This window comes from Salmo salar, chromosome 16, assembly GCF_965601325.2.
Source record: "Salmo salar chromosome 16, fSalSal1, whole genome shotgun sequence".
Classification (NCBI taxonomy): domain Eukaryota; kingdom Metazoa; phylum Chordata; class Actinopteri; order Salmoniformes; family Salmonidae; genus Salmo; species Salmo salar.
In genome coordinates, this window is record NC_138306.1 from 92392501 (window position 1) to 92404636 (window position 12136).

A 12136-nucleotide genomic window follows, 5' to 3' on the forward strand; every position below is an offset into this window, starting at 1 on the left:
AGACCTAGATAATGTAATGTAGACTGTACTATGTATTAGACCTAGATAATGTAATGTGGACTGTACTATGTATTAGACCTAGATAATGTAATGTGGACTGTACTATGTATTAGACCTAGATAATGTAATGTGGACTGTACTATGTATTAGACCTAGATAATGTAATGTGGACTGTACTATGTATTAGACCTAGATAATGTAATGTGGACTGTACTATGTATTAGACCTAGATAATGTAATGTGGACTGTACTATGTATTAGACCTAGATAATGTAATGTGGACTGTACTATGTATTAGACCTAGATAATGTAATGTGGACTGTACTATGTATTAGATCTAGATAATGTAATGTGGACTGTACTATGTATTAGATCTAGATAATGTAATGTGGACTGTACTATGTATTAGATCTAGATAATGTAATGTGGACTGTACTATGTATTAGACCTAGATAATGTAATGTGGACTGTACTATGTATTAGACCTAGATAATGTAATGTGGACTGTACTATGTATTACACCTAGATAATGTAGTGTGGACTGTACTATGTATTAGACCTAGATAATGTAATGTGGACTGTACTATGTATTAGACCTAGATAATGTAATGTGGACTGTACTATGTATTAGATCTAGATAATGTAATGTGGACTGTACTATGTATTAGACCTAGATAATGTAGTGTGGACTGTACTATGTATTAGACCTAGATAATGTAATGTGGACTGTACTATGTATTAGATCTAGATAATGTAATGTGGACTGTACTATGTATTAGACCTAGATAATGTAATGTGGACTGTACTATGTATTAGACCTAGATAATGTAATGTGGACTGTACTATGTATTAGACCTAGATAATGTAATGTGGACTGTACTATGTATTAGACCTAGATAATGTAATGTGGACTGTACTATGTATTAGACCTAGATAATGTAATGTGGACTGTACTATGTATTAGACCTAGATAATGTAATGTGGACTGTACTATGTATTACACCTAGATAATGTAGTGTGGACTGTACTGTGTATTAGACCTAGATAATGTTTCATGTGGACCCAGGAAGAGAAGCTGATGCTTCTGCAGGACTAATACATACCAAGTGGGGTGTGTGTGTGTGTGTGTGTGTGTGTGTGTGTGTTAGAGAGAGCAGTCGGGGTTTTGATGTGCCATGGATAGGAGTGTTGCAGAACCTTCATTAAAACATCTTCCTCTACCTCTCTGTAGTCCAGTCATTCTCTTCCTCTACCTCTTCCTCTCTGTAGTCTAGTCATTCTCTTCCTCTTCCTCTCTGTAGTCCAGTCATTCTCTTCCTCTACCTCTCTGTAGTCCAGTCATTCTCTTCCTCTTCCTCTCTGTAATCTAGTCATTCTCTTCCTCTTCCTCTCTGTAGTCCAGTCATTCTCTTCCTCTTCCTCTCTGTAATCTAGTCATTCTCTTCCTCTCTGTAGTCCAGTCATTCTCTTCCTCTTCCTCTCTGTAATCTAGTCATTCTCTTCCTCTACCTCTCTGTAGTCCAGTCATTCTCTTCCTCTCTGTAGTCCAGTCATTCTCTTCCTCTCTGTAGTCCAGTCATTCTCCTCCTTCCTTCTCTTGTCCACTACAACATGATGATGGACCAACCACATCGCCGGAATTACTGACACCCCTATCACTGTATCAGACCAGAGAACTGGAGAGAACCTACTGAGATGTAGAGAGGAGAGGAAGGAGAGAGAGGAGAGGAAGGAGAGAGATGAGAGGACCTACTGAGATATAGAGAGGAGAGGAAGGAGAGAGAGAACCTACTGAGATGTAGAGAGGAGAGGAAGGAGAGAGAGGAGAGGACCTACTGAGATGTAGAGAGGATAGGAAGGAGAGAACCTACTGAGATGTAGAGAGGATAGGAAGGAGAGAGAGAACCTACTGAGATGTAGAGAGGATAGGAAGGAGAGAGAGAACCTACTGAGATGTAGAGAGGATAGGAAGGAGAGAGAGAACCTACTGAGATGTAGAGAGGAGAGGAAGGAGAGAACCTACTGAGATGTAGAGAGGAGAGGAAGGAGAGAACCTACTGAGATGTAGAGAGGATAGGAAGGAGAGAGAGGACCTACTGAGATGTAGAGAGGATAGGAAGGAGAGAGAGAACCTACTGAGATGTAGAGAGGAGAGGAAGGAGAGAACCTACTGAGATGTAGAGAGGAGAGGAAGGAGAGAGAGAACCTACTGAGATGTAGAGAGGATAGGAAGGAGAGAGAGGACCTACTGAGATGTAGAGAGGAGAGGAAGGAGAGAGAGAACCTACTGAGATGTAGAGAGGAGAGGAAGGAGAGAGAGGAGAGAACCTGCTGAGATGTAGAGAGGATAGGAAGGAGAGAGAGAACCTACTGAGATGTAGAGATGAGAGGAAGGAGAGAGAGGAGAGAACCTGCTGAGATGTAGAGAGGATAGGAAGGAGAGAGAGGAGAGGAAAGAGAGAGGGGGAAAGTAAGAGAGAGAAAGAGAGGAACCGTGATGTTCACGATAAACAAGTGTGTCTGTCTGTGAGGAGCTGGCATCACGTTTCACCTGTAGTCTTGAACGGAGCGAGGGACGGAGGAAAGAAGAGAGAGAGGAAGGAAGGAAAGAGAGAGAGAGAGAGCGATAGAGACAACGCTAACTTCCTATTCTCTTTGTGCAGATCCCGAGAGTACGAACAAATATTCACCAGAAAGAAAGAAACCACAGAAAGTTGGAAGTCAAAAGTGAGTTGAAAAGAAAGCGGAGAGAGAGAGAGAGAGAGAGAGAGAGAGAGAGAGACAGAGACAGAGAGAGAGAGAGAGACAGAGACAGAGAGAGAGAGAGAGAGAGCAAAGAACGATAGAAGTGTTTATACGCTGACCCCTGACCTCTATGTTTGAGTGACTGACTGACAGATGAGTGAGTGTTTTTCCATCTCTCCGTCTCTGCCTCCTACGCCTCTCAATACTCCACATCTACACATAATAATGACCAACATGAACACTGGACGCTTCCCAAAATGGCACCCTATTCCCTATATAGTAAACTACTTTGGACCAAGGGCCTGAATAAGGAGTAGCCACGATCTAGGTAGCCATTTGGGACTCATCCTGTAACAAGCACCACTTCTAGAGTTCCTACATCCTGAGCTGAAGCCAGCGGTGGTGAGAAACACAGGAAACCAGCAGAGATCAATGAGGAACTGGAGAATACACACACAGAGATCTAGTATGATGTTTATATCAACTAATAGACTGTGTGTCTACGGAGGAACTGCAGAACATCGACGCAGGTGTTCACTCACACAGATTTAAAAAAAAAAACACAAACTATTTGTAATTTTCTGCCTTTGCAAGACAATGTTGTTTTGCCTTTACTAACCTTTCTACTTCCACTGTGCAGCAAAACACATCAAAAGAAAACAATTCCACTAATTGCTTTACAGCAAATGTTTTAAACAAGTTTGGATTGAAAGGCAATATTGACACAGGTTCTGAGGGATGTTTGAAACAGGTGTGTGTGTGTGTGTGTGTGTGTGTGTGTGTGTGTGTGTGTGTGTGTGTGTGTGTGTGTTGGTTCATCTATCCTTGTTGGGACGTAAAATCCTCAAAAGTCCCTCATCAGAATACTAAAACAAGGAAAATTATCCCTCGTAGGGACATTTCCAACATCCCCATAAGGACAAAGGCTATTTTACTAAGCTTAGGGGTTAGAGGTTAGGTTTACAATTAGGGGTTAGAGGTTAGGTTTACAATTAGGGTTAGAGGTTAGGTTTAGGTTTACAATTAGGATTAGAGGTTAGATTTACAATTAGGGTTAGAGGATAGGTTTACAATTAGGGTAAGAGGATAGGTTTAGGTTTACAATTAGGGTTAGAGGTTAGAGGATAGGTTTACAATTAGGGTTAGAGGTTAGGTTTAGGTTTACAATTAGGGTTAGAGGTTAGGTTTAGGTTTACAATTAGGATTAGAGGTTAGATTTACAATTAGGGTTAGAGGATAGGTTTACAATTAGGGTTAGAGGATATGTTTAGGTTTACAATTAGGGTTAGAGGTTAGGTTTAGGTTTACAATTAGGGTTAGAGGATATGTTTAGGTTTACAATTAGGGTTAGAGGATATGTTTAGGTTTACAATTAGGGTTAGAGGTTAGGTTTAGGTTTACACTTAGAGGATAGGTTTACAATTAGGGTTAGAGGATATGTTTAGGTTTACAATTAGGGTTAGAGGATAGGTTTAGGTTTACAATTAGGGTTAGAGGTTAGGTTTAGGTTTACACTTAGAGGATAGGTTTACAATTAGGGTTAGAGGATAGGTTTACAATTAGGGTTAGAGGTTAGGTTTACAATTAGGGTTAGAGGTTAGCTTTACAATTAGGGTTAGAGGATAGGTTTACAATTAGGGTTAGAGGATAGGTTTACAATTAGGGTTAGAGGTTAGGTTTACAATTAGGGTTAGAGGATAGGTTTACAATTAGGGTTAGGTTTACAATTAGGGTTAGAGGATAGGTTTACAATTAGGATTAGAGGATAGGTTTACAATTAGGGTTAGAGGTTAGGTTTACCATTAGGGTTAGAGGATAGGGAAAATAGGACTTTAAACGGAAATACATTTTAGGTCCCCATTAGAGATAAAATAACAAAACGTGTGTGTGTGTGTGTGTGTGTGTGTGTGTGTGTGCGTCTCAGTACTCACAGAGGTTCTGAGCGATCTTTGGGTCCAGCACCTTCAGCTGTTTGATTCTCTTCTTGATGGATCTCTTTGCTTCCAGACCCTGTTCATCCTGGACGGCTGGAAGAAACACACACACAACTCACATCTAAGTTACATACACACGCTGGGGGCCAACACATCCAACACTACAAATGGAGTCAGACAGATGGAAACCAGCGTGTGTATTTTATTCCACCTTTATTTAACCAGGTAGAACAGTTGAGAACAAGTCCTTTATTTTAACCAGGTAGGCTAGTTGAGAACAAGTTCTCATTTACAACTGTGACCTGGCCAAAATAAAGCAAAACAGTGACACAAACAACAACACAGAGTTACACATGGAATAAACAAAGGTACAGTCAATAACACAATAGAAATGTCTATATACAGTGTGTGCAAATGGTGTGAGGAGGTAAGGCAATAAATAGGCCATAGTAGCAAGTAATTACAATTTAGCAGATTAACGCTGGAGTGATAGATGAGCAGATGATGATGTGCAAGTAGAGATACTGGTGTGTAGAAGAGCAGCAAGGTAAATAAAATCAATATGGGGATGAGGTAGGTAGATTGGGTGGGCTATTTACAGATGGACTATGTACAGCTGCAGCGATCGGTTAGCTGCTCAGATAGCTGATGCTAAAGTTAGGGAGGGAAATATAAGTCTCCAGCTTCAGTGATTTTTGCAATTCGTTCCAGTCACTGGCAGCAGAGAACTGGAAGGAAAGGCGACCAAAGGAGGTTTTGGCTTTGGGGACGACCAGCAGCTACGGGTGGGTGCTGCTATGGTGACCAGTGAGCTGAGATAAGGCGGAGCTTTACCTAGCATAGACTTATAGATGACCTGGAGCCAGTGGGTCTGTCGACGAATATGTAGCGAGGGCCAGCCGACTAGAGCATACAGGTCGCAGTGGTGGGTAGTATATGGGGCTTTGGTAACAAAACGGATGGCATTGTGATAGACTGCATCCAGTTTGCTGAGTAGAGTGTTGGAAGCTATTTTGTAGATGACATCGCCGAAGTCGAGGATCAGTAGGATAGTGAAGGAGGCTTTGTTGTGAAATAGAAAGCTGATTCTAGATTTCATTTTGGATTGGAGATGTTTGATATGCGTCTGGAAGGAGAGTTTACAGTCTAGCCAGACACCTTGGTATTTGTAGTTTTCCACATATTCTAGGTCAGAACCGTCCAGGGTAGTGATGCTGGACGGGCGGGCAGGTGCGGGCAGCGAACGGTTGAAAAGCAGTAATTTGGTTTTACTAGCTTTTAAGAGCAGTTGGAGGCCACGGAAGGAGAGTTGTATGGCATTGAAGCTCGTCTGGAGGTTAGTTAACGCAGTGTCCAAAGAAGGGCCAGAAGTATACAGGATGGTGTCGTCTGCATAGAGGTGGATCAGAGAATCACCAGCAGCAAGAGCGACATCATTGATGTATAGAGAGGAAAGAGTCGGCCCGAGAATTGAACCCTGTGGCACCCCCATAGAGACTGCCAGAGGTCCGGACAACAGGCCCTCCGATTTGACACACTGAACCATATCTGAGAAGTAGTTGGTGAACCAGGTGAGGCAATCATTTGAGAAACCAAGGCTGTTGAGTCTGCCGATAAGAATTTGGTGATTTACAGAGTCGAAAGCCTTGGCCAGGCCGATGAAGACGGCTGCACAGTAATGTCTTTTATCGATGGCGGTTATGATATAATTTAGTACCTTGAGCGTGGCTGAGGTGCACCCGTGACCAGCTCCGAAACCGGATTGCACAGCGGAGAAGGTACGGTGGGATTCGAAATGGTCAGTGATCTGTTTGTTAACTTGGCTTTCGAAGACTTTAGAGAGGCAGGGTAGGATGGATATAGGTCTGTAACAGTTTGGGTCTAGAGTGTCTCCCCCTTTGAAGAGGGGGATGACCGCGGCAGCTTCCCAATCTTTAGGGATCTCGGACGATACGAAAGAGAGGTTGAAAAGACTAGTAATAGAGGTTGCAACAATGCCGGCGGATAATTTAAGAAAGAGAGGGTCCAGATTGTCTAGCCCAGCTGATTTGTACGGGTCCAGGTTTTGCAGCTCTTTCAGAACATCTGCAATCTGGATTTTGATGAAGGAGAAGCTGGGGAGGCTTGGGCAAGTAGCTGTGGGGGGTACGGAGCTGTTGGCCGGGGTTGGGGTAGCCAGGAGGAAAGCATGGCCAGCCGTAGAGAAATGCGTATTGAAATTCCCAATTATCATGGATTTATCGGTGGTGAAAGTGTTTCCTAGCCTCAGTGCAGTGGGCCGCTGGGAGGAGGTGCTCTTATTCTCCATGGACTTTACAGTGTCCCAGAACTTTTTGGAGTTAGAGCTACAGGATGCACATTTCTGTTTGAAAAAGCTAGCCTTTGTTTTCCTGACTGACTGTGTGTAATGGTTCCTGACTTCCCTGAACAGTTGCATATTGCGGGGACTATTCGATGCTAGTGCAGTCCGACACAGGATGTTTTTGTGCTGGTCAAGGGCAGTCAGGTCTGGAGTGAACCAAGGGCTATATCGGTTCTTAGTTCCACATTTTTTGAAAGGGGCGTGCATATTTAAGATGGAAATATCTATGAGGGTGCCCATGTTTACAGATTTAGGGTTGTACCTGGTAGGTTCCTTGATAATTTGTTTGAGATTGAGGGCATCTAGCTTAGATTGTAGGAGTGCTGGGGTGTTAAGCATATCCCAGTTTAGGTCACCTAACAGAACATACTCTGAAGATAGATGGGGGGTAATCAATTCACATATGGTGTCCAGGGCCCAGCTGGGAGCTGAGGGGGGTCTATGTGTGTGTGTGTGTGTGTGTGTGTGATGTGTGTGTGTGTTGCATGTGACGGTTTCCGTCAAATAGCGATGACAGACACGCATAAACAATGAAAACATTAATGTCACTGATGATGGCAGAACTGGAAGATTCTACAGGGTACCATTTGGACACAAGTGGCAGCATCCCACCCAGCTCTGCAGTGTGTGTGTGTGTACGGGCGGTGGTCACACTCGGTCCTAACAGGATCTCACGCTAGCGGAGGGCTGTGGTGTAGAGGATTATGGGGAAAGCTGTGAAGCAGAGGGGTCAGAGTTGGCCCAGTCACTCCACACACACACACACACACACACACACACACACACACACACACACACACACACACACACACACACACACACACACACACACACACACACACACACACACACACACACACACGGGTGGGTTCACATAGCGGAGAACATTCTGTGTAACGTCCCTGCTGGCTTAACGGGGCCAATATTAATATGATGATAGCTGCTGTTAAAGACCTACATTTCCCCTAAACAGAGGACAGGAGAGGAGAGAGAGACAGAGAGGAGACGGTGAGACCGGTGGACCGAGAGAGGAGAGATGGGGGAGAGGAGAGATGGGGGGAAAGAGCGCGAGAAACAGCAGAAACTGAAGAGATAGATGGGAAGATGCAGAGAGCAGAGCAGGGAGAGAACAGATGGTTTGATGGAGGAAGGAGAGACCGGATAAGATACAGAGAGCAGAGAAGATGCAGAGACCAGAGAAGATGCAGAGACCAGAGAAGATACAGAGACCAGAGAAGATGCAGAGACCAGAGAAGATACAGAGACCAGAGAAGATGCAGAGACCAGAGAAGATGCAGAGACCAGAGAAGATGCAGAGACCAGAGAAGATGCAGAGACCAGAGAAGATACAGAGACCAGAGAAGATACAGAGACCAGAGAAGATGCAGAGACCAGAGAAGATACAGAGACCAGAGAAGACGCAGAGACCAGAGAAGATGCAGAGACCAGAGAAGATGCAGAGACCAGAGAAGATGCAGAGACCAGAGAAGATACAGAGACCAGAGAAGATGCAGAGACCAGAGAAGATGCAGAGACCAGAGAAGATACAGAGACCAGAGAAGATACAGAGAGCAGAGAAGATGCAGATACCAGATAAGATACAGAGAGCAGAGAAGATGCAGAAACCAGAGAAGATACAGAGACCAGAGAAGATACAGAGACCAGAGAAGATACAGAAACCAGAGAAGATACAGAGACCAGAGAAGATACAGAGACCAGAGAAGATACAGAAACCAGAGAAGATACAGAGAGCAAACAGCAGTGCACCTCCTCAACCTCACTACAGTAACAGAGGGTTAGAGGAGAGGAGACAGAGATCAGATAGAGACTAGGGGAGTACGGGGGGAGAGAGACAACATGGGGTTTCATGGCTGCTTTAATTATTTAAGACACCAGATTAAGAGAACAAAATGTGCCTCCCAAGAGGAGGCTGGGTAATTGTCTTGTGTTCTAATTACGGCGCTGGCAGAGCCGGGTGGTGCAGGAGGCAGGAGTGTGTGTGTGTGTGTGTGTGTGTGGTGGAAGTGGGAAAGAGCGGAGGTTAATCTAGAGGAAAAAGAAGAGGCTCCGTTTGGGCTTTCTCCTTTCCTTTCCCTAAAACACTGGGCTTAATTAAAATGTAAAGAGGTCTGTGTTTGGCCCTGGGAGACCTCTGCAGGCGTAATCCCATTGGCTCCCACCAACACAACAGAAGAAAATAGTCCATTGTTACAGTAGCAATGGTAGATGTAGTTACTAAGTCTATTAGCTATGGTATATCTAGTTACTAAGTCTGTTAGCTACGGTAGATGTAGTTACTAAGTCTGTTAGCTACGGTAGATCTAGTTACTAAGTCTATTAGCTACGGTAGATGTAGTTACTAAGTCTGTTAGCTACGGTAGATCTAGTTACTAAGTCTGTTAGCTATGGTATATCTAGTTACTAAGTCTGTTAGCTACGGTAGATGTAGTTACTAAGTCTATTAGCTACGGTAGATCTAGTTACTAAGTCTGTTAGCTATGGTAGATCTAGTTACTAAGTCTGTTAGCTACGGTAGATGTAGTTACTAAGTCTATTAGCTACGGTAGATCTAGTTACTAAGTCTGTTAGCTATGGTATATCTAGTTACTAAGTCTATTAGCTACGGTAGATCTAGTTACTAAGTCTGTTAGCTATGGTAGATCTAGTTACTAAGTCTATTAGCTATGGTATATCTAGTTACTAAGTCTGTTAGCTACGGTAGATCTAGTTACTAAGTCTGTTAGCTATGGTATATCTAGTTACTAAGTCTGTTAGCTACGGTAGATCTAGTTACTAAGTCTATTAGCTACGGTAGATGTAGTTACTAAGTCTATAGGATTGTTTTGAGTGAGGAAGAGGAGAAGGAGGACAGGAGGGGAGAAGAGGAAGTGCAGGAGTGTTAGGGAGCGAAGCCTTGAAGATTTAACAGAACTTTAGATTTGTTTTACCTTTATTTAACTAGGCAAGTCAGTTAAGAACAAATTCTTATTTTCAATGACGGCCTACCAGGGAACAGTGAGTTAACTGCCTTGTTCAGGGGCAGAACGACAGATTTGTACCTTGTCAGCTCTGTGATTCGATCCAGTAACCTTTTGGTTACTGGCCTAACGCTCTAACCACTAGGCTACCTGCGGCCCCAAATCTTCAATTGTAGTCTAAACACAGTAAAGGGAATGGTCGAACATCACCAAGAGCCATTTCAGACACCAAAGGGATGTTACAGTGGAAGGGGTAGAGGGATACAGAGGTACAGGTGTACTGGTACATGGCTCAGTCAAGGACCACTGGTCACAGAGGGGTGTAGAGGGACCAACACAGGGGTGACAACCCCCCCTTAAAAACACCCATGATGACTTACGTGGCACTTCGGTAGGCTCACTCTCTTCACAGTCTTCGGTGAGCAGTGAGAGAGGAGAAAAAGAGGAAGAGGAGAAAACAGGAAGCAGAGAAAAAGAGGAAGTGGAGAAAAAGAGAAGAGGAGAAAAAGAGGAAGAGGAGAAAACAGGAAGAGGAGAAAACAGGAAGCAAAGAAAAAGAGGAAGAGGAGAAAACAGGAAGAGGAGAAAACAGGACGCAAAGAAAAAGAGGAAGAGGAGAAAACAGGAAGAGGAGAAAACAGGAAGAGGAGAAAACAGGAAGTGGAGAAAAGGAGAAAACAGAGAAAGAGAAATAAGAGGAGAGATCGAGGTTGTGTGAAAGAAAGGAGAGGGTGTTAAAAAACAGAAAAAAAGGAGGGAACATGTAAAAGCTACAGAAGAGAATGGTCCACAGAAAGAACGTGTGATGTTTCTGAGTGTGTCTGTGATTTGGAGGTGAGGGGTCATTCAGCGATTCTGAGAAAGCAAGAAAAGGAGCTTTTGAAATGAAAACAGGCAATTTTGCAGTCACCCAGCATCTCAGAGCATCATACTGTCAAAGCATCAGGAGTAAAGAGAGAAGCCTTTTGAAAAGGCAGAGAGAGACTGGCAGAAGGAGACAGGACTATTACAGAGCCTTTTCAATTCACCAGGAAGACCACTTATAATCCACTCATACTATTATAGTTAAAGATTTTATCAATGAACATTAAAGAGATTCTACAATACTTTTGCATACTTGTTATCCATTAGTTCTCAAAGTTCTCCCCACTAGCGAAGAGTGGTCCCCGACAATGTGGAGTTATGTATACCACACCACTGCTCTCGCTGACTCTGTGTTCGTCTTGCTAGCTGTCAAACACGGCGAGAGGCTGAAGCTCATTGAAATAATTTTACTATTCGAATAGTGCCATGAAGTTTTGTTGGATATCCTAGATAGGCTAATTGTAGCTAGCTAGCAAGGCTAATTGTAGCTAGCTAGCGAGGCTAATTGCATCTAGATAGCGAGGCTAATTGTAGCTAGCTAGCAAGGCTAATTCTAGCTAGCTAGCTAGGCTAATTGTAGCTAGCTAGCTAGGCTAATTGTGGCTACATGCTGCACTTTCTCACCAACCCCATTCAGAGAAAACAGCAGCATGCTGTTGGTTGCTCGTTGTAGCCGACTCCTTCTCATTTTGCTAACTGTTCATTCCGTAATTTTATTGCATTTCGTTTTGCATGAATGAAATCTCACTCCACTCGCTACACATTGAGCCTCTTTGATTGGCCAACATTAACAATAAGCGACCGTGCACGTCATATAAACTTAATTGAAAGGTTTGTTGTGTTATTAAATTAATAATTTCAAATGACATGGTACTTCCTTGTATGTAACAATGTCACATGGATATTTTGAATTTTATTTACAAAAGCTTTTTTAGTGTTAATAGGCCTATAATTATTTATAATTATGCTTCGTGCCATCCAGGACCTACAGTTGAAGTCAGAAGTTTACATACACCTCAACCAAATACATTTAAACTCAGTTTTTCACAATTCCTGACATGTAATCCTAGTACAAATTCCCTGTCTTAGGTCAGTTCCTATAACATCACATGTACCAGATATATATCTGATGGCTGACTAGTCCCTATAACATCACATGTACCAGGTATATCTCTGATGGCTGGCTAATTGTTATAACATCACATGTACCAGGTATATCTCTGATGGCTGACTAGTCCCTATAACATCACATG

At 43.1% G+C, this 12136-nt stretch overlaps 1 protein-coding gene across 1 annotated transcript in view; it reads right to left on the reverse strand.

Moving 5' to 3' along the window:
* LOC106574944 (protein diaphanous homolog 3) overlaps positions 1-12136 on the reverse strand; it is a 676792-nt gene that overhangs the window by 289479 nt on the left and 375177 nt on the right. The window contains exon 19 of the mRNA XM_082963180.1: positions 4677-4772. Coding sequence (XP_082819306.1) covers positions 4677-4772 — 96 coding nt within the window. The remainder of the gene's footprint in view (positions 1-4676; positions 4773-12136) is intronic.